The sequence below is a fragment of the Mytilus californianus genome, unplaced genomic scaffold (assembly GCF_021869535.1).
Source record: "Mytilus californianus isolate M0D057914Y unplaced genomic scaffold, xbMytCali1.0.p SCAF_9, whole genome shotgun sequence".
Taxonomy (NCBI): Eukaryota; Metazoa; Mollusca; class Bivalvia; order Mytilida; family Mytilidae; genus Mytilus; species Mytilus californianus.
The window spans coordinates 87,215,118-87,241,757 of record NW_026262745.1 but is presented as its reverse complement, the minus strand read 5'-3'; the positions used below and the strand labels follow the sequence as shown (position 1 = coordinate 87,241,757).

Below are 26,640 nucleotides of genomic sequence, written 5' to 3'. Positions count from 1 at the left end.
GATACAGATGTTCTTGAGTGCGTTTAGATAAATATCGTCCAGTTTCACCTACGTACTGAATACCGCATCCCGGTTTGTTTCATGTGAGTAAATAAATTATACTGTTTGTTTTTCAAGTTATATCAGTTTCAAAATTTAAAGAAAATGTGCGACCATTAAACGTGGACCTTACCGTATTGTTGGTGGAAAGACGGGGACATGTAAGTCATTTTTTGGCATGACACTTATCGATAGAAGGGTAACCACGATTTTTATTGTTAAAAATGTTAGCGATGGTAGTATTTTTAGATAAGCGATTTTGAAGATTGAGACGTGTAGATACCCTTTGAACGAGTTTAGTATTTAATATTTTTCCATTTCTAAGCTTCATATTTGTTTTTTGTTTGTGAATTATATTAGAAAGGAGCAAAGACTGGCGACCAGAATATGAACCAGCATACAATGAATTAAATTATGTAAAAATGATAAATCTGTTCGGCTAAAGATGTCAAACGCTATCCGTATTAATTACCCGAAAAAGAAAGGGTATATTAGGGTAGCGACTGACGTCTGACTAAATAGTAGAATGGGGCTGAATATTGAAATACTACTTTTTGATAAATATTCCTAAAGTAATGAACTAGAGAAGTTCTCGCTCGGACACACACTCCATAATCTAGTATATTATAAGAGCATAAACCTGAAGCACGGGGAGGCACTCTACTGTCTCCACACGGCACTAAAGACAAACTCTGTAAAAAATAAAATTGAGAATGGAAATGGGGAATGTGTCAAAGAGACAACAACCCGACCACAGAACAGACAACAGCAGAAGGCCACCAACAGGTCTTCAATGCAGCGAGAAATTCCCGCACCCGGAGGCGTCCTTCAGCTGGCCCCTAAACAAATATATATACTAGTTCAGTGATAATGAACGTCATACTAAACTCCAAATTGTACACAAGAAACTAAAATTAAAAATAATACAAGACTAACAAAGGCTAGAGGCTCCTGACTTGGGACAGGCGCAAAAATGCGGCGGGGTTAAACATGTTTATGAGATCTCAACCCTCCCCCTATACCTCTAGCCAATGTAGAAAAGTAAACGCATAACAATACGCACATTAAAATTCAGTTCAAGAGAAGTCCGAGTCTGATGTCAGAAGATGTAACCAAAGAAAATAAACAAAATGACAATAATACATAAATAACAACAGACTACTAGCAGTTAACTGACATGCCAGCTCCAGACTTCAATTAAACTGATTGAAAGATTATGTCTTCATCATATGAATATCAGGCACAATCCTTCCCGTTAGGGGTTTAGTATCATACCATCATAACATATATGAGAAGAACATAACCCGTGTCATGCCAACAACTGGTTTTTAAATAAATGTGTTTAGTGCAGATGCAAAGACCTTATAAGTGAATCAATATCAACGCCAAAATATGCAATCTTTAATGACCTGACAACAGTATCGTAACTATATCCCTTCTTAATAAGTCTATTTAAAGGTTTTGTTAGTTTCAGAGGTGAATACTGACATTTTTGTGCTTTATAAAGAATATTTCCATAAAAAATTGGATGTGAAATACCTGAACGTATAAGAAGTCTGCATGTTGAGCTATATTTACGAATGATGTCCTTATACCGATGATAAAATTTAGTAAATGTTTTGACTAGTTTGTGATATCGAAAACCCTGGTGTAATAATTTTTCAGTAATACATACATTTCTCTCGTTAAAATCTAAAACATTGTTACATACACGAGCGAATCGTACAAGTTGAGATATATAAACACCGTAAGATGGTGACAAGGGAACGTCACCATCTAAAAATGGATAATTAACGATAGGAAATGAAAAATCATCTCTTTTATCATATATTTTAGTATTAAGCTTTCCGTTAATGATATAGATATCAAGATCGAGGAAAGGGCAGTGGTCATTGTTAGTATTAGCTTTATTTAAAGTAAGTTCAACAGGATAAATTTCTTTAGTATACATACTGAAGTCGTCATTATTGAGAGCCAAAATATCATCCAAATATCTAAAAGTATTATTAAATTTGTGTATCAGATGTTGTTTCGATGGGTCTTTACTGATTTTTGTCATAAATTGTAACTCATAGCAATACAAAAAAAGGTCCGCAATAAGTGGTGCACAGTTAGTCCCCATTGGAATTCCGATAACCTGACGATATACGGAATCTCCAAAGCGAACAAAAATGTTATCTAGTAAAAATTCAAGGGCATATATAGTATCAAAGCATGTCCAATTGACATAGTTTTTTTGTTTATTGCTACTAAAAAATGACCTAAAAGAGTTTGAACATATATATTCACATTCTGACTTTTTAAATGCCCATTTAATTAGGTGTGTGAATTTTTTCTTAATGAGAATGTGAGGCAATGTGGTATATAGGGTAGAAAAATCAAAACTTTGAACAGATTCAAAATCACCAATATATGCATGCAATTTATCAAGTACTTCCAACGAGTTCTTGACACTCCAAAAGTAATTAATTCCACTATTTTCGAAGGCCTTATTTGAACAATTTATTATCAGGTTTTTGATTGTACCAAGTGTACTGGTAAGAAGAATAGACAATTTAGTAGTGGAACAATGGCTTGAAGACGAAATGAATCTATATTTGTAAGGTGTTTTGTGTAGCTTCGGAAGCCAATACATAGTTGGGACTTTCATTGTATTTGGTTCTGCTTGTAAAGCGGTAGCTAAAAGTTTATGTTTGTTACAGATGTCGTTTTCTGAAAATGGAGTCAGTTGGAATGTTGGTGAATTGGTGATTTCTTTTTTCAGAACCTCAATGTAAAATTTACGTCAAACAATAATAATATTATTAGCAGCTTTATCGGCCGGGACAAAAACAAATTCCTTGGCTAGTTCTTTTAGTTTATGTTTGATACGAGAAATAGGTTTATTGTGGTTATTGTTAAGAGTAAAATGTTCTTTAAAATGTTGAATACGTATATCAACTATGTTCATTACTGATTTAAAAAAAGAGTCCAAAGATTTTTTGTCAGCTTTTTCCCGTTTTATCCATTTCAAACAGTAAGTATGGAGTGAGTCGTGGATGATATTACGACACTCATTCCAATTAATAATTGACGGGGGACGATATTTAGGTCCTTTACTGAGGAATGATTTTAACTCTCGGTCTTGAACGATGTTAAGATCTCCTGTTATAACATGGGAAATGGGTCCATAAATGTATTCGGAATTACTGCAATTACATGAAGTAGGTGTATTTTCACTGATATTAACATCTTTACACAATTGGCTATAATTAAACACAAATTTCCGGGTAGATTTCTTGTAAATAAAACAAATAAGAGGGAGCTCAGTATTATCAAAATATCCCGGAATTTGTTCTTTAACAGAATGGTCGTTAAAAATACCGGCAATATTTACAAAATCAAAACCTTTATTGACATACTTTATTTTAATAAACTGTTTTTTATGATCTTCAGGGCGATCAATTTTGGGAAACAGTTTAGAATAACAATATGCCAGTTTACAAATGAATGTAATTAATAATATAAGTCTGAATCTTAAGTCAGTACTCATAATATACCTCCTTTACTATATGTAAAAGCAAAGCCATGGCTACACGTATTCATCGATTACTTGTGGATTACATGTTGCTGATTTAAATAAAAATAACTTTTATGACGCATCTTAAATAATGTATATTGTCCTAAAAAAAATGAATAGGACGATAAAGTGTACTCATTTAAGTATTCAATATGTTGAATGTCTGTCTTGGTTTCATTGCGTATTTGCTCTGTAATTGATAACCGAAAAACGTTTAAAATTTAAAAAGAAATGTTGCTATAACATCTAGCAGGAAACAGGGAGAATCAAAAAATTCAAAGATACATTTTAACGTAAACGTGGGAACGCCATGGTTAAAACAACAAAAGAGACCAACAGAAAAACTGCAGTACCATACATTCTGAAATTATTGCGTGCCTTTACCATGTTAATTATTGTGAAGAAAAAATGCGAGAGTACATGTAGCTAAAACGATTTCATGAATATTCACATACATATATATGCATAAGATATCAGATAGCGCGTACCTGTTATTGTTTTACTGACCTTGTTGTATAACTTGCACTGTGTTGTTTAGTCCATGAAGATCTTTTCAGATAAAAATTAACTATTTTAGGTAAGATACGTTTACTAGTAAAGGGCATTTTGTGTTTTTAAAATTCCTTATTTTTTAAAAGATATGTCTTTCGTATTCTATATGAAGAAGCATATTTATTTATAAGAAGTTAAATTCCTTTTTTTCGACACGATTATTCGACATATTAATCTTATATTCATCTAATATTTCAAATTGCAATAAAAAGATGTAGTGTGATTGCTGATTAGACAACTCTCCTTCAGAGACCAAATGACATAGGAGATAACAACTATAGATCAACATACAACCTTCAACAATTAACAACCCCATACCACATAGTAAGCTATAAGTAGTCTCGAAATGTGAAAGGTAACACAATTCATACTTGAAAATTAATGACCTGGTGTTTGTACAAACCAATAAACAAAAAAATACAGATGATTTACAGCATCAAACGAAACCATTGAAATAATTGGTCCTGGCTTACACATATAAAATTTTTCCTGCTAGTAATGTGATGAATATCATTTATGTTGATTTGATTTTTGCCTCAACTTTAAACAGTTATTACAACGATCATATGACGGGTTGTTATTATCATAATTGTTTATCGACATCATCACACTGATACAAACGAATACTTACCTCATTATTTCTATGATTGCAGAACTATTCTTCCTCGATCCTTTTTAGAAGGGAAACCAGAAGCTAGGGAAGTGTTGGTAAGTTTACAATAGTATAGACATGAACATAAAAAATGTCAACATGTTGTTAACAAGAAATTCAATGACATCGTAGTCATGTTATGTTTGAATTTTAAATTTTAATATGACGTACTTCTTTCGATTTGTAAAGAACACCATGATAAAATTTTCGATACATCTTTAGCACAAGCTCAGAAATATACATAATGATGGCTATTATACCACCCACGTAAATCCACATGTATCGTAATCTATTCGCAAACGCGTACGCTATGCCGACTTTGTTGTGTTAAAAATTGCAAATGAAAACAGACTACATCTTATTCTAAATGTTCTAAGGTATAACACAAATAATCAATGCACTAGAGCTCGAAGGAATGTACAAAATCAAAATAAAATAAATTCTGCGAAACTCCATTATGCACTTTAATGTAATTTCATAACAAGACGTCAAACAAATGAAAACGCTAAACATTTTTTTCCGCTACGTACACCACCGAAATTTGAAAAATATTGATTTTAGTTGTTGTTGTTTCTTCTATTCTATTGCATCATTCGTTTATTTTTCCCTCGCTAACGCTAAGGATAAAATTTGAATATCAAGGTTCAGGTCATGTGTAAATTTCTAACAAATCTATGGCTTCCATGAAATATTTCATAAATACAATAGAGTGAATGTACCTTAAAATTTCTATCACGAAAGACTGTTTAAGATTAAAATAAAGACAAATAGAAGTACTGATTAAATGAATTACATCATGGATGGATAATGTGTTCGTTGTTTAGTTCAAAGTATAAAAAAGCACAATTGAGACAATTGGTTGGTTCAAAACACATTTGTTTATTCATATTTATTGATGAAATACACTAAAAACCAAAAAGTAATATGAACAGTATACGAAAACATGTAAAACAGGCATAGGATAGATCACGACATAATGAAAATATTTGTCGTTTGTTATAGAGTAAATCTTGTGTACGTGACGCAATGTGTTTGCATGCATTCTTCGCCATATGAATAGTCTACAAAAAGGCGTCAGCAGTGGTGCTCAAATAAGAAAACGTAATAAGCAAAATAGAGAAGAGATTGAGGGCATCGATAATTAAAACATTCTTAAGGTTTAGCCTAATACAGCTTAGGTTATATATTCATTGGTTAATGCGTTAGAAAAGGGAAAAACGGAATGATTATTTGTGAAACCTTAAATAACAGATAAGACAGAATTATTGACGTGAATATAATCGCTGAATAAAAAAATAACATTTTGAGCGCGAATTTTTTTTCCGATAATTTCTTTTCAAAGTCAAGAACATGACAGTGTTCTTACTTGGGTTCCGATTGTTAATAAGATCTTACGTTTGGTTTGTCATTTTGTATGGAATTCTCCTTATGTATATACCTTTTGAGCTCAGTATTTCTGGTATTACTTATTTTTTTAGACAAATTTGTTTTATGAAAAAGATAAAACTTTAAGCCCGTACCCCATATTGCAGAAATTGAAAGTTCTTTCTAGCTACTAAAAACTGAATTATGTAAGGTAACAGTTATCTGGAAATTATATTTTGAATTTTATTATTTCTTTTTATTTCAATTTCAGGAAAAAAAGAAAAGAAGGGAAAACGAAAAGACACAAGAACATAGAGTCAAGTAATACATATGCATTTGTCATAGGCACTATGTTTAAAAGAAGGAAAATAGTGTGCAGTACAACACGGGTTATTCTTGTATAAGTCTATATGAATTTAGAATGTTTACCTTTTTGTAATTTTTAAACTCGCGTAGCCGTAACAGTTACACAAAATGAAAATGAAATACATCTTTTGTGAAGCATTTTAAAATTATCTCAATACATACATAGACGTTTTGCCTTATTGAGCCATTAAGCAAATAAGTGCAAAAAGACATATTACTTCCTATGTTATATGCATTAAGATAGATGAAATTTGACATGATAGGGAATAACTGTGCGTTTCAGAGTAAAAAGAATGATACAGATAGCACAACATGTTCACAAATTAATTTAGTTTTTCTGATGTCTTAAACGAATATTTCTATTAAGGTAATTGAAGAGGAATAATGATAAAAATAATAATAAAAAAATATCTGTTCAGGTAAAGTTTTGAATAATTATGTCATTTACAAACCCGATTAATAAAACAATAAGATCAATGCACCTATCTAAATAACATAATTAGAGTAATTACCAGCCAAAGGTGAGTATCCTAATACTTGGCCAACATCCCATGCTTTATGACTTGCAGTAAAGTGTCGACTTTTGATGGTGACCATACCAGATGACTGACATTTTGTTCAATACGTAAGGGGTTGCACTATATGCTTGCACTTGTTAGTAATACTAATATCAAGTATTATATAAATATGTTTTGTAAGTAATTACAAATTAATAAGAAAAGATGTAATCATGCAGGCCAAATTGGTTTTTAAAATTTACATCATTTATTCAGATTTAAAGCAGTGTCATACATTTTAGCATTTATATTGGAAGTCTTATCTAGACTGATATAAAAACTCAAAAACAGTTTACTTCTCACACGCTTCAAAGATAATGTGAATTATACTGATTCAAGAAAAGGTATAACGGATTGGTATGGACAGGCAGTAAACAGCGTCTATTTCCTTTGATTGTGTATGCGTAATTCAATATAAACACGATTTACATAATATTACAAGAAAATAGGGATATTAACATTGGCTGAATGAAAACAGCGTTTAAAGTAGCGTTAACGTTTGACACTAAATCGCCGACAATAGGACGATTCAATTAGTATCGCAAAAACAATTAATAAAATAACAGCCTTTGAAACATGAATATTTTGTTCTAACTTTATATTAAGTTAACGAAAACATACACATCTTCAGAGTTCAATACAAGTTCAATCGAAACAGGGAACTGTGAATATTTCCAGTGTTTGCATTTGGGAGGTTTGCATAATGAAGCGCTTGGGTTTACAAATGTTTACAGGAGTCGTAATGGTCAACATTCCGTCTTTAATGTTATATTTCATTTGTTAAATTGTCGCTTTTTTACAAGGTTATGTTCTTTTTGTAACTCTCCATGTGTATTACAAAATAGATAATTGTTCATAGAAAGCACATTTTAATTTTAAAAAACGAATAATACTTTTCTTTGTTGGCCTATTTGAATATGAGTGTTGTTTTTTTTTTTGTTTGTTTGAAAGTCAATCAATCTTCAGGATTGCTTAATCATTACTGTACATTATTATTAATACAACTTTGTTGTATTTCGACTATGATTGCTATCATCATCATTGCACAAAAAGAAACTAATCTCATTATGTTTACGATTACAGACGTTTTCCTAATCCATCCTTTATATTTGAGAAGAAACCACATTTCAAGGAAGTTTTTGTAAGTTATATATTTTTACATGTATTTCAATTCCCCAAAGTCACATACTTTTTTCTGTACAGTACTTATTATTTCAAATGCAATATAATTAATTTGAATGTCAACATATGTGTACAGTAGAAATACATTGATACTCCATGATAAAACTTAAAATATAGCAAAAATTACTGACCAGCAGGAAATTGAATAGTTTACAGATAATAATTCTTAGGATCTTGATAAAAGAAAAATGACCTGTTCGATCTAAAATTCATTGACTATTGTGAACACTGCAAATCATGAATGTCTATAATTTTAGTTGGTGCTCATGACGTTTTATGCATTACCAATAACTAGAGATGATATGTGTTGTCTGGGTTAAATTCTTGCTCTCAGTCATTACGATTGACGATATCTTTTTTAAAATGGCTGTTTTTAATTATTAGTATAGTTTATTACATTACAACTGTTCGATGTACTATTATACACAATGTGTTTCAGTATATTAACATTCCTGACACTGAAAGGGGAAAAGAACTCTTATTACACGATCTGCCTATACAATGGACAATGCCTGAACCTGAAGCAGTAATATGCATTACCGGAATAGATCATCAGTTCAACATAAAAGACAATTATAAATTGAAGAGAGATTTGATAAAAGCAGTCATAAGTACTGGTAAACTATTGTATTCAAATAAACACCAAAGTCCTTATCTAAATCCCTTGCACTTGCATAAATTGCATTTTTGTTTCAAGCAAACAGCTTTTAGAAAACAGTAACATAAAAACTGACACCTTGCACTCTGTTGACAATAACACGAATAATTAAAGACTACAAAATACTTTAATGTATAACATATGAGATGAACATATGCAAAGATTGTTCATACTAGTTATACGATATACATTGTTAGTGGCAAGAATTTAGTCTGAAACGATCAGTTTGGTGTGATCAAGTCTTAATCGACTGAATTTACTACAACACAAAAACTTGAAGACTTTCCAAATTGTCAAATTCCATTTTGATTAATATTGATTGCAGAAAGTTAAGATAACACAAGACTGACAATATTAATGTTTTATTACGAGATGTCAACATGATAAAGACGGCCTCAGCCGAAGTCAGACCTAGAACACAACAACAGGTTCAGATATATTAAGACCGTGTCTACATGTTTTTTTTTTTTTTAAACTTGGATGCAAACACGAGTGAAACTGTCCAAGTGTTTGTTAAGGGTTGTATCCCTTTTAAAATGATATCAAAATAAAAATGTGACGTTATTTTATCCTGAATCATGTTAATAATGTTTTTTACATTCTTTTAATATGGTTAACAACATAACAATTATTAATCAAAATAAATGTCACATGTTTAGAAAGTTAATGTTTTTGTCAGTTAATGTCAATTATTGGTCAATTAGAACATTCCATTGAACACAAATGGGAATAAAACTGGACCCAACATATTCATACACTGCATCTGTATACATTACAAACAAAACCATAACTTTTCAAGTGTATATTACATTGTTTATTTGTATGTTTAATTTTTAACTTGAGACAAAAGATTCTCTAAAGTCATTTATTTCTAGAATTGATCGCTTGTTATTTTTAAATGAAAAACATATTTTTAGATCATGTTTTATATGTTTGAATGAACTACTGAATTTATTTAAAAAGACAAAATAAAGTATTTTTGATTATTTCCATTATAACAATAAAGGGGCACTAGCTGTCAAATTCATGTTCACCGATTTGACTCAAATTCTCATATCTGATTTATAACATACTAAAACGTATATCCAAACTACAATATGTCTGAAATTAACAGTTAAGAAAGCACATACTCGATAGTATATATGTTTATATATCAGAATTTCCTTTGTATTTCAGTCTTGACGCCATCTAACATAAATATAAATAAATTGTAACCTCGTGTACTTGGATTATAATAGGTCTGTTTGATTTCATGGTGTAGGTTAGACAACAAGTTAATTAAATGTTTTACCTTCATAATAATGATTTCATTGTGGATCTAATCAGTCAACGAAATAGTTCATCTTTGTTTCACTTTTAATGAGGAGATTTTTTTTTTCATTTTAAAGGCTGAACACGACTTATGCATGCGTAACCAATCTCTAGTTAATGTTTCAAAGTGACGGTCACATAAATACGGATTTAATGAGGTCTAATTATCCACTTGCAGGTGAATAACTCATCAGCGATATTTATTTGCTTATCTTGACAAAACTGTACCAAATTGTCTTCTAAAAACGTATTATTATGATTTCATTATTTCACTTTTATTAATGATTTAACCAAACTAAAACATATTATAATTATTTATATATCTCGTAGCTAGAGCTTTTCAAGTGTATATTACATTGTTTATTTGTATGTTTTATTTTTAACTTGAGACAAAAGATTCTCTAAAGTCATTTATTTCTAGAATTGATCGCTTGTTATTTTTAAATGAAAAACATATTTTTAGATCATGTTTTATATGTTTGAATGAACTACTGAATTTATTTACTAAAACATATTATAATTGTTTATATATCTCGTAGCTAGAGCTCCTTTAACAAAATTTACTATTAGAAGTAAAATAATTTTAATGGAGAAATTAAAATTTTCCATGGTAACTTACATTTGAGATTTTTTCCCGTTAAAACTTTATTTTACCATGAAAAAAAAATGTATGTTCCCATAGAAAACCTTTAATTTTGCAATCAGTTTTTGAAAGTGCATATGACCTCCTGATGTGACATTTTTGAGAAGTGTGTTATTATTTTCTTATTACCATGCTATTGTTGAAAGAAGTTTGTAAACATCTTTTTCCAGTAACAAGTCAGATAAGCTAATTCCGGATAATTAATTTGTCCCACACAGTACTAAAGTCTAATTTCATCTATCGGTACATTGTTTTCAAAGGAATCATAAGGACTCGTCATTTGAACGACAATTTACTATCTGCATCGAACCAAGTCACTTGTTGTGTGACTCCCGTCTTATATATTTATTTACGAGTTGTAATTTAGAGTATTTAATCGATACTATTTTCTCCATATGTATCGAATGATTACGAAATGATATTTCTTTCTGTTTGATACTTGGCAGAATAATATCTTTGGACCCTATATCTTTAAAATAGAGTACGGTTTGTTGTCACGCTTGTGTTATACACTAAGTTCGATTAATATGAATGCAAGTGTTTAAGCTCTGATTGTAGACAATTAAGGTGGTACATAACACTACAGGGAGATAACTCTGTAAAAATCAACTGAATGTTTTAATCACGTTCTATTGTAAAGGAAATATTATGCTTCTCAATGATCAAAATAAGTGTTTGTCAAACTGCTATATATCCAAGAAATTGTCTTCATGAAGTGGTTGGTTCAATTCATTTGAAATAATTATATTTTTGACAAAGTGTCAAAGTTAATATTTTTCCAAATTTTATAATATTTAAACGAGCTAAATTAGTTTAGTCAAGGTGTTTGGTACAACCTTAAGTGAATTGAATTATATTTGAATTTAAAACGTATTAAGTATAAATTGCATGTCGCAAGCTTTTACTAATATCATAAGTTTCCCATGTATATAGTTAAGTGAGAAAAAAACAAGATATCGGAACACGCAGATGTTAGTAACTATAGCTCAATGTGTGACCTTCCAAACCAATGCACAACACTCATACAAAAAAGCAAGGAGACGGAAGTTAGAACAAACATTAAAGGAGTTATTTGTACCTATTTGTAGAATCCTGGATTGTAACATGTTGTAATGAATCAGGAGTAGTGCAGTTTATTGAAGAAGCTGTGAATGCGCATGTAGCTATGGAAAACTGTCACATTTCAATAGTTGGAATACTGCCGCAACGAGTATATGATGGGATGCAAGAAGTACATGTGAGAGCCCGTACATTTATATCATACAAATTAAATGCGTGTTACATACTTATAAAGTCCTCAATTTAACAGTTTTAATAATCTAAATTGACATTGATTGTTATGAGTTACAACTAATGACAAAAAATAAGAAAGACCGAAAGAAACAACATCTGATAAAACGAAAATAATAAGATATGTTGTCGATATATTGGCTCTCAATAATGACGACTTCAGTATGTAGACTGAAAAGGTTTATCATGCTGAACTGACTTTAAATAAAGCCTAATAACACACATTTATCAGGAAATTCACGTTTGTAAGAGATCGACCCTTCTTAAACTTCAGACAGTGTATGCATATTTTACATTTTACAATTGTCTGTTAATAAGAATTTTGATTTATAAATATCAAGTTACTTGTAAAATGTAAGATTGTAAGCTAGTGTTGTGAACCTATTTTCCTTTTCGTGCATATTCATTTTAAATATTATATACTTAGACTAAATTAAACTTATACATAACAGTCTGGAAATATTTTTTACTTTATTGTTTGCAAGTTTAAAAACCCCATCAAAGATTTTGCGATAAGGAGAAGAAACGAACCCCAATGGATTAACATCCCATGCATGTCAACAAATGATGCATTAGATCCAATGCATACACAGTTTATCTTCACCAACAATTTCGAAAGAAACCCGGCCGTAAGTGCTGTTACATGCAGAGAAGCCTTTGAACATTTCTTATCGAACATCAACATCACAGAAACAGGTATTAAATTATTGTTTATTGAGTTAGTTAAATACTTGAATGTCGTGGTCACGATTAGTGTTTTAGATACAGGAATAATCGTGGAATAAAAACTTTACATAATTGACATTCGTTCATTTTCAAGATCGACATAACTGCCAAATACAATACTAATACATTCGATGCATTTTACTGTTAATTTTCACTGAAAAGATCAATTCAAACACAAAACATGAGGAAACAAACTGGAATATTTAACAAGCGTGATGAATTCAACTTTCCAATTGTTTACTTTTATTTTTCAACAGAAAAATACCAACAAAATTCCGAATATAAATACCGTGGTATGCCATTACATTTCACAGTTTATGGACTTCACCGTCTATTTTCCAACTATGTGAACTTCACTAATATGACTAACATGACTAACAGGGTGTTCTGCATACACAAAAGCTACATTAACAGAGTCATGAGATGAAATGATTGATATCGATATCACAGGAGTGTTACGGTCGTCTTCGCAAATTGGTTAACTTGTGCGATATGTCTGTGTTACAACTCACTAGCGACATAATTTCGCGATCTCAGATTTTTAGACGTATGGTCGTAAATTTGATCAAGCTTTTCACTATAAGTGATTGTCGTATTTACTGAATACACGAATATGCATAGCAGATTATGTATGTAAAGTAGGATACGATTACCTCGTCGAAAGTATACAGATGTTCTAGTAATGGAACACACTTTCAAGATTAGAGACATACAATATGAAAATTGTAAATATTAAAATCAGGATGATAAATGATTATGTGTAAAAATATAGCATGCCCCTTCTCAAATAATTGACGGTGATTTAGATGCAATGTATATAATTATCTGCTCTCTGTTCATTCACAAATCCTTGCAACAACTCATAAAATGGGTCCATTTTTGTTCATTTCAATCAAAATTCCCATGTTGTATATAATTCGGACTAGCTTTCATCTCTTGCATTATTTATTTTTGATGTAGGATCTCACATATTCATATTTCCTCTTAAAGGTGAGCCTGAAACAATCTGTAATCATTTCGGAATAGAGAAACTAAAATCCTTCTCTAACAAATAAACACGCTTTCTCCGACCAGAATGTGTAATTGTTATTTCATGACAGAAAAAGGGGGTTGAAGATATCAAGGGAAAAAAACACGATCCAAATGTATTAATTAACAACATTCAAAGGTTATACCTATATCAATCTACCGAAAGTAATGTTATCAAGATTAAACACAATAAAGCTATACTTTTCAAGAACAATTATTAACAAATAGTGATAAAACCGGTTCAGCTGATTTCGCTCTCAAGCAAACTTTTAATCTACAACATGTGTAAGTGCAAATGGGTGCAGTCTTAACCTGTAATCAGTAGCAGACCTGTCTAGGGCAGACCTGTCCTTTGGACTGGTCAAAAGTAAACTTGTCCACAGGTCTGGTCTGGAGCAGACCTTCAATAGGTCGGTAGTAGTCCTCAACAACCAGACCGTAGGTCTAGCATTCCAACGACGAAGTTAACTAGCCTGTCTACTTAACATTGTTCAAGTTAACTTAGAAAGCAGTCAACAAGTCTGCACTAAGTAAACTTTGTTACAGTTTATGACTGCACCCATCTGTACAATGCATACATAAAAAGATAATAAAACAATGATTGGTGAGGTAATAATAGTTTGTTTATACTGAAATATGATTTGTTTATTTAAATATTGCAAAAAACTATGCACTTGAGACGAATTTAAATCATATATCAGGTATTTTGACTTGGGAATGTTGTGAGAATCAGAACTATTTTATTTTTTGTTATCCATGTCATTTTTTTTTTTTATTTAAGTTTTTCATACGATATTGTCTTATTAGCATTCCGTATTTTTTTACTTTTTACAGATGATGAGATCGAGACACGAAAAATATTGCCGGTTGTTTTGGTACTAATTGAAGGAGGAATCCATGCATTAAGGACAGCTTGGAGTGTACTGAAAAATGAAAATCATGTTGTAGTTATTGATGGTTCAGGAGGAGCTGCAGATTTTCTTGCAGCTTGTTGTGATCGTGCTTCTAGGTTTTTTACAATCTTATTTCCACAACAAACTTAGTCATGTTGAAATATTAAACGATCATTTCATTATGTTTTGCACTCTCTTGAGGGCACGTTACTCTCTCAGATACGGTTAGAACAGTTTCTAATGACATCAAACAGTTTTCTCAAAACATTTATTATAATTTGAAATAAACTCTACATAATATTTACTGTCTTTGTAACTTTGGGTGATTAGAAATTTGCAATAAAAGAACAAAACCTAAATCAGTGTTAAACGAGATGTGTAATTTGGAGACGATTCATTTGAAAACTAATAAACAATAGCAATAACAAAGAAAGGGAACGAATACGGAAAATAGTCTTCAATTAACTTTATTACAAAACGGGAGGTCAATATTTTGTTAAAACATACAAAAAAAAAAGATTCACAAAGACGATGACTACAATCGAAATAGGAAAAAGGCAAAACTGGTCAATCTGTTTAATTTTGCATTATATAAAATATTAATCAAAAAGATAGAGTTACAACTTTCTATTTTGTATCAATTATTATTAAATATAAAGCGTCAACAGTACTACTTTGACAGAACTATAAAACTATTAACAGTGAAACAGTAAAAATGATATTTTCCAATGATTAAATTAAAAAATAGTCGCATAGGAAACATTAGTCTAAAAAGGTTAAGACAGGTTTACTATTAAAAACAATAACATGAAACTGTTAGCAGTAAACAAAAGCTATTCATAGCAATTATGAGTACTTAAAGGTCACATGTTGCATGTACAGACATGTGTATGATAGGTTTAACAAACGGTGTATAAAACAGTCCATTGATCAATTACACAAAACAAAACTAACTATGTATTTTAAACTGATATTGAAACATTCACAACAATACTTAAAGTCATTTAGCGAAGAAAATTTTCTATCTTGTACATTAGGAAGATTGTAACTTACATGGAATGAACAAGACATTATTTTTAAAATTCGACATGTAAATATCTTGTCATATTACCTATTAACATACAAACATAAGTAAGTTCACAAGACTTGATTTCAACCGGTAAGGATATTTTTGATAACTGTGTTTATATTTCTTTCAAATATATGTGCTTAATAAATGGTTTGCTGTACAAATAGTTCCCCTTATGAAGAGACAGAATTAGGAGATAACCTTCTTGTTCTAATACATTTGTTCTAATGAATATCTATTAAACTTTTACCAATACTTTTTTATTGTTTTTACAAAGGAAGAGTAAAGGTGAGATACCAGATAAAACATTAAAAGAAATAATCGAGGAACACTTTGACGATGACTCCGATATTTTACTAAGAGAGATAATCAACTGTCAAAATGGTGTACGCAGGACGACAAAAAAGAGAAGGTACGAAGTCTTTACATGGAATTTGTACGGTTTTTTTTTAACGCTTTAGTTTGGTAAGCCATAAAACTAGCTTCAACCCAATATTTTTTATCTTTAAAATGTCCTACATGTATACCAAGCCAGAAATATGGCAGTTGTTATCAAATAGCATGTGTTTGCGTTTGTTTTTGTTTCAGTTCAGTGTTTCTGGTGTTCCATTGTTTTCCAGTTAGAGTGAATGTGTTTCCCTAGGTTTTTGTTTATGACTTTTTTTTTTTTCTTTGCTTGATTTATTTATGACTATCGAACAACGGTATTGTACTATTGCATTTATTCATTGTTTTCGTATAGATTAGACCGTTAGTGTGTCTGTTTTTTCACTCTGGGCAATGTTGGGCCCTTTATTGCTTGTTGTATTGTGTGAACCAAGGCTCCGTATTGAAAGCCGTACTTTGACCCATAATCGTCAAATGTTTATACATTGTTACTTGGATAGAGAAATGTCTCATTGGCACTTTAACCACATCGTTGTATTTATTATGACATTATGGTATAATATATTTCGATGAATTCAGAAACAAAAATCCCCTTAACAAATACCATTACTTTTATATGATGTTTAAAAAAGGATTTAGGTATATGTGCTTGAATTTTTTATCAAGAAAAACGATGCCAAGGTCGATGAAATCGATGAATTTAATAGATTTACATCTCTGCTTGAATCTCGGATGGCTTGTAAACATTAAGTCTTTCTTGTCGGGAAGTCAACTATTTTTGTCAGGATTTAAGTGGTTGAGCATGTCCACGAACCTTTGGTTTACGTTGAATGAATAGTTTGTTTATGACCATTTAACATGTTTAATTGTTTCCAATTAAAGTCTATAATATCAAAGTATCGACTAATAATTAAGTCAATTAAGGAGGTTGACTGCATTAAATGTATATTCTATGTACTTTTTGTCTTTTCTTTCTGAAGGTCTATAGCATAATGTCAATGTGAATTACCTTGTATGATCTACTTGTTATTCAATGATCATCTAAATATATTTGCTATGTGTACATATTGCCACTGAAGGTTTTTTTTTTCTACCATTAGAACGGCTGCATGCCGATTCGTAGTGTTTTCCCTGTGGGGAATGAAATAATTAAAAATAATCAAGGTCATTTGCGAATATCTGGTTTGAAAAATTTAACGAAGTGATGATGTGCTTCTTCATTGTTAAGTGATACGTTTCTAGTCCCCTACACGATCTTTTTTTAAATGTGTGTGTAAAGCAAGGCATTTTAGCTCATTTTTTTATTTCTATTTTGTAGATTCATGTTGTTTCGCTGGAGAAAAATACTAATGGAGTAGACGAGATTATTCAGGATACTATGTTCGAAATAAACAATGGTAACAAAAACAAATTTTAGCGAGACGGATATAGAATTAGCCTGTTACATTCTGATTGCATTTTAGAAATTATAAGTGTGATCTGAATGATTGTGTAATCGATTCAATATATAATATTCAGATTTCTGTTGAATTACCATTCTTCCGTAGTTTAGTATTATTCTGTCTAATATATATGCGTTACTTTTTGTTTTGTTAGAATACCATAAATGGAAACTCGACAAAGAAAAAGGAATGAAAAATAAAAGTGGTTTGAAAACCAATGCAGTCAAGGAACAACTGAGACTTGTTGCAAAATGGCAAAGATGTGACATCGCAGAAAAAAAGATTTTTATAGCCAAAAACCGAATCCAACTTACCTGTTTACAGGTACATTTGTAAACTTTACTTATAAAACACATGCTAATATGGTTAGTTTGTATTTATTGTAAGGCAAAGTAGCATTTGTAAACGAAGGCTTGCCCCCGGAGACATTGACTTGATTTTATGTTTAATTGTATGACTATACATTTCCTGTTGTCTCATTGGATAAGAGCTTATGAAATCCTCTGAGATATACCAATACATTCACCGTGGCGACATTCACGTGAGATAAATATATGAATTGGAACAACGTCGTTGTGCCTTACTATAGATATTTGAAGGCAACGTCAATAACGTTGGTTTGTGACATCATGTATATTCCCATTTTATTTTATTATTTTCTTGTTTTCGCCTTCTTTTACGAGGAGTTTTTTTCCTTCTTTTCCTTTTTAAATATTGCAACGCAGATGTTGTAGTTAGTGTAAAAACCGTGAGCAGTTTAAAAAGTATCTTGGGCAAATTCTAAACAAGTTTAGAAAGATAAAAGGTCATATAATAAAACAATTGTTGACTTTAAATTTCAGTTGACACAATGTTTTCTCAACGCCTAAGATATCCATTCACCCTCGGTGAATATCAAAATTATTTGGTAAATTGTTCTCTGCCATTGTTTTTAAAAGTCGAAAGTCCATTATTGTATAACATGTTCAATGTCGCTCTGTTTGCCAATAAGGCCTGTGATGCCCAGTGGTCTAAGTAGTTCTACTTCTGTAATCAATATCCAGTCAACACTGCGGTCGTGAGTTCAAACCCAGCTCGTGCAGGTGCACTCGACTCAAATCTTAATTGACTAGGATTGTCAGTTTTCCTATCGAAGGTCAGTGGTTTTTCTCCGGGCACTCCTCCGGCTTCCCCCACCGATAAACACTGACCGCAAAGAATAGCCCAAATGTTGCACTTAAAAGTTGCGTTAAAACATCAACAATCAATCTATGTATGCCAATTTTGACAGGAGTTTCTTTTTTTTTTCAATTTGCAGAAACTTGACAAAAAAAGGATGGACGAGTTGCAATTTGAAATCAGAAAAGAAATCAAATATGTTAAGAAGAAGTATACCGAATTGCATTCAAGATATTTTCCAGAATATTATAAGAAATTTCAGGAGAGTACAAAGCAGTTCGAGGAGGATACATCACAGGTATCATTATTTTATCTAATAAGTGTACTATCAAAATAAACACGTTTAAATTTATTACAATGACAATTGTCGTTGGAATTTAAACTAGTAGTCCTGCAGATTGGTGAACTAATTGTGGGTGTGATGATAAAAGCACCAAGATTGGCATGGTAGTAGTTCTGTGTGTTTTATAAAATATTGACTATGAACCAACCTTGCAATTTCAATATTGCGGCTTTTTGCCAAGATGGCCGCCATAAAATATCAAAATCAGCATATATCACTTGTATAAGGTCAGCGTCAAGGCCAATTTAGCAATTTTGACAATCGAGAATGGGGTTTTGAAAAATATAAGCTATAGACCCATCTTGTAATTTCAAAGATAGCCGCCATAAGATATCAAAATCTACAAATATCACTTCTACAAGACCAAATTTGGAACGCTAGTTGCAGTGGATGCTTCAAACAATATACCTATGGAGCCAACTTGAAATTTCAAAATGGCACCATTTTCCAAGAAGGCCGCCATTAGATATCAAAATCAACACATATATCTTATATAAGGTTACAAAGTGTTTTGTTTTGACGTACCATTCGTAACATCAAGTGCCCTTTGATACCTACTGTATGCAACATTTTTATACTTAGGCCAAACAACAATCGAATATTGATGAAGAAAGCATAGAAAATCGTAACTACGGTACCATTCTTGCATAAAAGTAGTCTACAGCGAGGGATCATGTGTAGATACTGGCGTTATTCCAATATTTAAGCTAGAATTTAGTAGAATAAACACTTCTCGAGTGGAACTGTTTTCTTTATGATAAGATGGAAGAGGCAGGACATAATAATAATCTTAACAAAATTGCAATAATATGATGTTTGGTATGCCATTAGCAAGGCAGCTGCTCACTTCTCCTGTTCAATGATTATTTTGATGATGCAATTAAACAGGCAACCGCAACATAATTGTATCACAACGATTTGTGAATAAGCTGCGCATAAAGATAGTTCAAAAAGACGTGATGTAGGCAAAAGTCTATCCCACAGACATCAAACACATTACTTGATTATCTATTGAGCAAATTTACAGAAGCAATCGAATTATTCCCTGAGAAAACTTCGACGCTATCTATTTCAAAGTTACTTCTGTTTTATTATTTTATAATACTAAATTCAACTCAACATGAGCCACACCTTGATGTATCTGACCCTTCGACTAGTTGTAAGGACCAGTAAAGGAGGTATTAAATGACAAAATGTACATTTATCATTGATCGTTTATCTATGATCCAATTATCAATGTACCTACAGTGACTGTACTTGAAGATTTCATCTATGAAACATTCAGTATTTAATATGTGGATCCTTTCGCAAATACTGGTTGTTAAACAACAGTAGCCGCGGACAACAGGAGACCAACTACAGCTTACAAATTGTCACATAGAAACAAGTTAACATTTTAATATTTCAGCAGTTTTTTAGTCTAACCTGGATAGTTCTTCGGGATCAAATGCTTTGAAACTTTAACCAAAATATTAGGCGCCAACACAACTGTTCGTAATATTGCGATAACTTAGTAACTAATAACATGAGTATGGACTAAAAATATCCAAGCACTAACAAAATATAACGCTGCGTTTCATACTTTCATCTAGTAAAAATTGTGTTACGGACATCCAATCCGTCAATTGTATAACCAAAAGTACATGTATGCCAACCTGGTAAAACTAGTCACTTGTGCAACGCTATCCTGTCATTGTATACACAAGATAAGAACATGATAACATAGCTATTAAGTATGTCTGGATATCATTCCACGCAGTAAAGCCAAGACAAATGTCCACCTGCCTTTAAATATCAGTTTGCATTGAATAATATTTCAGGATGAGATCAATTCTGTCACTTCGACATGTTCGATTCGATATTCTATATATAAAATCCAGCCAAATGGTAATTGTTTTTCTAGACATGTATCATTTTTGTATGTGCTGTTGCCAAATCGGAACAAATGGAACCGGGTAAACATATTTTAGCACAACAAAAAGTAGTTCTGCTTCAGGTATTCATATAGGAATGGCATTTTTGAGAACCTTACGCGACTTTTTGTTAGAAAGCAGTAATCTATGTAACAGTCAAAGAATGAAGTAATAAGGAAAAATTGAGTCCACTTAACCTCGACTGATCTGTAACTTTAATGAATGAACTGTTGTGGGATAGATAGACAATTGTTTCTGATGTATAGAATTGTAATTATACTGTTTATTCAGTAGTTTAGTGGTTCTTCGCATTTTCTCATCATACTTATCCTAATACCCGTTTGCGATAGTATGCAATGTAACTATACAGTTCAAGTGTTGTAAACCTGATTTGGAAATTGTAAATGTAGATCAAGCCATGAATAGAATTACACACATGTAAAAATGGAAGATTTGGCAATCGTATTGAATGTTATTAATAATATCGCACTAATACAGCGTATACATATTGAGAAATAGACATAGTACCAGTGAAAATACACCTACTTCATGTAATTGCAGTAATTCCGAATACATTTATGGACCCATTTCCCATGTTATAACAGGAGATCTTAACATCGTTCAAGACCGAGAGTTAAAATCATTCCTCAGTAAAGGACCTAAATATCGTCCTCCGTCAATTATTTATTGGAATGAGTGTCGTAATATCATCCACGACTCACTCCATACTTACTGTTTGAAATGGATAAAACGGGAAAAAGCTGACAAAAAATCTTTGGACTCTTTTTTTTTAAATCAGTAATGAACATAGTTGATATACGTATTCAACATTTTAAAGAACATTTTACTCTTAACAATAACCACAATAAACCTATTTCTCTTATCAAACATAAACTAAAAGAACTAGCCAAGGAATTTGTTTTTGTCCCGGCCGATAAAGCTGCTAATAATATTATTATTGTTTGACGTAAATTTTACATTGAGGTTCGGAAAAAAGAAATCACCAATTCACCAACATTCCAACTGACTCCATTTTCAGAAAACGACATCTGTAACAAACAAAAACTTTTAGCTACCGCTTTACAAGCAGAACCAAATACAATGAAAGTCCCAACTATGTGTTGGCTTCCGAAGCTACACAAAACACCTTACAAATATAGATTCATTTCGTCTCCAAGCCATTGTTCCACTACTAAATTGTCTATTCTTCTTACCAGTACACTTCGTACAATCAAAAACCTGATAATAAATTGTTCAAATAAGGCATTCGAAAATAGTGGAATTAATTAATTTTGGAGTGTCAAGAACTCGTTGGAAGTACTTGATAAATTGCATGCTTTATTGGTGATTTTGAATCTGTTCAAAGTTTTGATTTGTCTACCCTATATACCACATTGCCTCACATTCTCATTAAGAAAACATTCACACACCTAATTAAATGGGCATTTAAAAAGTCAGAATGTGAATATATATGTTCAAACTCTTTTAGGTCATTTTTTAGTAGCAATAAACAAAAAACTATGTCAATTGGACATGCTTTGATACTATATATGCCCTTGAATTTTTACTAGATAACATTTTTGTTCGCTTTGGAAATTCCGTATATCGTCAGGTTATCGGAATTCCAATGGGGACTAATTGTGCACCACTTATTGCGGACCTTATTTTGTATTGCTATGAGTTACAATTTATGACAAAAATCAGCAAAGACCCATCGAAACAACATCTGATACAGAAATTTAATAATACTTTTAGATATTTGGATGATATTTTGACTCTCAATAATGACGACTTCAGTATATATACTAAAGAAATTTATCCTGTTGAACTTACTTTAAATAAAGCTAATTCTAACAATGACCACTGCCCCTTCCTCGATCTTGATATCTATATCATTAACGGAAAGCTTAATACTAAAATATATGATAAAAGAGACGATTTTTCATTTCCTATCGTTAATTATCCATTTTTAGATGGTGACGTTCCCTTGTCACCATCTTACGGTGTTTATATATCTCAACTTGTACGATTCGCTCGTGTATGTAACAATGTTTTAGAGATTAACGAGAGAAATTTATGTATTACTGAAAAATTATTACGCCAGGGTTTTCGATATCACAAACTAGGCAAAATATTTACTAAATTTTATCATCGGTATAAGGACATCATTCGTAAATATAGCTCAACATGCAGACTTCTTATACGTTCAGGTATTTCACATCCAATTTTTTATGGAAATATTCTTCATAAAGCACAAAAATGTCAGTATTCACCTCTGAAGCTAACAAAATCTTTAAATAGACTTATTAAGAAGGGATATAGTTACGATACTGTTGTCAGGTCATTAAAGATTGCATATTTTGACGTTAATATTGATTCACTTATAGAGTCTTTGCATCGGCACTAAACACATTTATTTAAAAACCAGTTGTTGGCATGACACGGGTTATGTTCTTCTCATATATGTTATGATGGTATGATACTAAACCCCAAACGGGAAGGATTGTGCCTGATATTCATATGATGAAGACATAATCTTTCAATCAGCTTAATTGAAGTCTGGAGCTGGCATATCAGTTAACTGCTAGTAGTCTGTTGTTATTTATGTATTATTGTCATTTTGTTTATTTTCTTTGGTTACATCTTCTGACATCAGACTCGGACTTCTCTTGAACTGAATTTTAATGTGCGTATTGTTATGCGTTTACTTTTCTACATTGGCTAGAGGTATAGGGGGAGGGTTGAGATCTCATAAACATGTTTAACCCCGCCGCATTTTTGCGCCTGTCCCAAGTCAGGATCCTCTAGCCTTTGTTAGTCTTGTATTATTTTTAATTTTAGTTTCTTGTGTACAATTTGGAGTTTAGTATGGCGTTCATTATCACTGAACTAGTATATATATTTGTTTAGGGGCCAGCTGAAGGACGCCTCCGGGTGCGGGAATTTCTCGCTGCATTGAAGACCTGTTGGTGACCTTCTGCTGTTGTCTGTTCTATGGTCGGGTTGTTGTCTCTTTGACACATTCCTCATTTCCATTCTCAATTTTATAGTAGTAAACCTTATAAACATATGAAAGCTTTAGGTTAGGGAATATATCGGCCTTTTACTTGTAGTGAATGCAGATGGAATATACCCTATTGGATATGTATCACAAAGGTATCATCAATTTAGAGTGACCTAAAAAATTGTGGTTGAAAGATATAAAAACGATAGATAAAAATGTCCGAGGACAATGATGTTATGTTCGTTGCTTTTTCAAATGTGATGAAGAGTTGTAAAATGACTTAAAAGGCTGCCCTTGATAAACATTTTGAAAATTGCTGTAAAAATATGTTGTTGTCTAAATGATAAAGAAGATGAGGAAGACACCATGACATCTGAACATCATTAGAAAAACTAAACCAGACACTAGCAAGGATAAATAAACCCGAAAAGACTATCATCAAGCAGGCCACTCTACAAAAAATCTAAATATTGAGCAACGTCAACCGCTGGGGTTTATCCCAGGTGCTCAAGAAGTGCCAGCTGCCTATGTGCTATTGTTTACATAGCTTTATGAGTCATATCCATAATTAATAAATTTAAAAATGTTGGTATATGAAAAGTATCATAAATTTAACTTAATGTGAAATTTTGAAATGCAATATGGTTTCCCATGTCTGTATGATAGATAAACACTACTTTCATCGGTTGACAAGACGTATATGAATAATACAACAATGACAGCATAAACAGCACGAGTCCCTTTTAATCAAAACCCGTGATCAATGCAGGTGGTCCAGAAGGTGGTGTAGTTTCTGGCAGTATGTTACCAAGAGTTGTGTTACTCAGTAGAAAATCGGTAACATAGTATGAACAGCAAACAGCAATTCGAAGAAAGAAATGAATATGACAAGATCCTTGTCTTAGTTTAGATCATTTTCACTTTTTAGCGGCTATTTTGAAACTTTCCAACATTAAAAAAAAGTTTTAAAGTTTAATATATCGCCATGACTTACTAGAAACGTTGGATTATATATTATATGCTTTGAAAAGATTTCATTTGATTATTATTAACTGTAATTTATACATGGTGGTGAAATTTTGACTGATTGGCAACCATCTTAAAAATGACCACCATATTGGATTTTTCAGGGTGGGTACATAGCTTAAATTGACTACCATATATAGATCTACAATTGTACAAAGTTTCATGCTATTATCATCAAAATAACAATTCTGCTAAAAATATGCATCAATCAGCTGGACTATAGGTAGAACAAGCGTTTACATCTAATTTGGATCTATAAAAATACTCATAGACAGAATTATAATGTCATAATTAAACAAAAAAGCCATTTAACGAAAAGTTACTTAACTGATACGTCATACTAACTTGAAAAAGCTAGCCTGTTCATTTTTTGAATCACATTTTCCGGTTTTGTCTGATAGAACTAGAAATTACTTGACAATTATACACTATTATTCGGACTTTTTAATTCATTTTGTATTGCAATGTCATATTGCCCAGCGTTCAGTTCTAGATACAGACCAACTTGTTTAAATATGTGAATAGACAACACAGTTTATATTTGTACAATGATGAAAAAAGAAGATGTGGTACCATTGGCAAATGACATAGAAATAACAATTATAGGTAACCCTACGGCCTTCAACAATGAGCAATATCGCATAATCAGCTATTAAAGTCTCCGAAACACCAAATGTAAAAAAAATCAACTTAAGTTTCAATATTGTACACTTTAGTTCACAATCAGTTGCCATTATTGTTTATTCCACGCGAAAATTTTCTTTTCAGTTCAAGGAAGTAACCAAGGCACACTACTTCTCGGTTTTATCAACTTCGTTTGATGAGATAGTTGAACATATGCCACTTTATTATTTTAAAGATCCAAAAAAAACTGAGTTAAAGTTAAAGAAGATAACCAAAGAGTTAGAATTAGTTGATGTAAGTTCGATAATAAATATATTCTAATAACGATGATTGAAAGTTGTTTTTCAGGAAATGAGATGTGATTTGATTAAAAGACTGATAAACGCACAGCTACTTCAATTGCTAGCAATTAGCAGGTGACAAGCCGTCGAATTAAATTCACATGCAGATAATTAGATAATTATTGTAAAAAACACACTGATAAAGGAGTTTAAGTGTATTTGAGTGTCTTTCGCTTGTCCTGATTGTGATGTTGCTATTTGTTACATTGTCGATGAGGTTTTATTGATGACGTTGTTAACTAGGTATCTCCATTGCCTACTGCTAAATTAAAATTAAAAAGTAAACAATGACATTGCATTATAAAACCTCATCGACAATGTTACTAGTAATAACTTCTCAGTATTGACTAGTCATTGGATGGATGAAAGCAGTAGACATTTAATCCTATTTGAAATATGATCGTAAAACGTCATAAAAGTAACGTAACAAATCCAAACGTCATATTTAGTTCTGTTTGGACGATAGGCGTATGTCAGATTGATTCATTTATGTACTACTAACGTATTTTTT

General features: G+C 31.6%; 1 protein-coding gene across 1 annotated transcript in view; it reads left to right on the top strand.

Moving 5' to 3' along the window:
* Positions 1 to 26,640, top strand: part of LOC127714024 (uncharacterized) — a 50,642-nt gene that overhangs the window by 8,582 nt on the left and 15,420 nt on the right. The window contains exons 3-13 of the mRNA XM_052219973.1: positions 4,804 to 4,858; positions 6,439 to 6,488; positions 8,174 to 8,231; positions 8,712 to 8,889; positions 11,973 to 12,131; positions 14,764 to 14,938; positions 16,169 to 16,277; positions 17,597 to 17,675; positions 17,875 to 18,044; positions 19,018 to 19,176; positions 25,933 to 26,082. Coding sequence (XP_052075933.1) covers positions 4,804 to 4,858; positions 6,439 to 6,488; positions 8,174 to 8,231; positions 8,712 to 8,889; positions 11,973 to 12,131; positions 14,764 to 14,938; positions 16,169 to 16,277; positions 17,597 to 17,675; positions 17,875 to 18,044; positions 19,018 to 19,176; positions 25,933 to 26,082 — 1,342 coding nt within the window. The remainder of the gene's footprint in view (positions 1 to 4,803; positions 4,859 to 6,438; positions 6,489 to 8,173; positions 8,232 to 8,711; positions 8,890 to 11,972; positions 12,132 to 14,763; positions 14,939 to 16,168; positions 16,278 to 17,596; positions 17,676 to 17,874; positions 18,045 to 19,017; positions 19,177 to 25,932; positions 26,083 to 26,640) is intronic.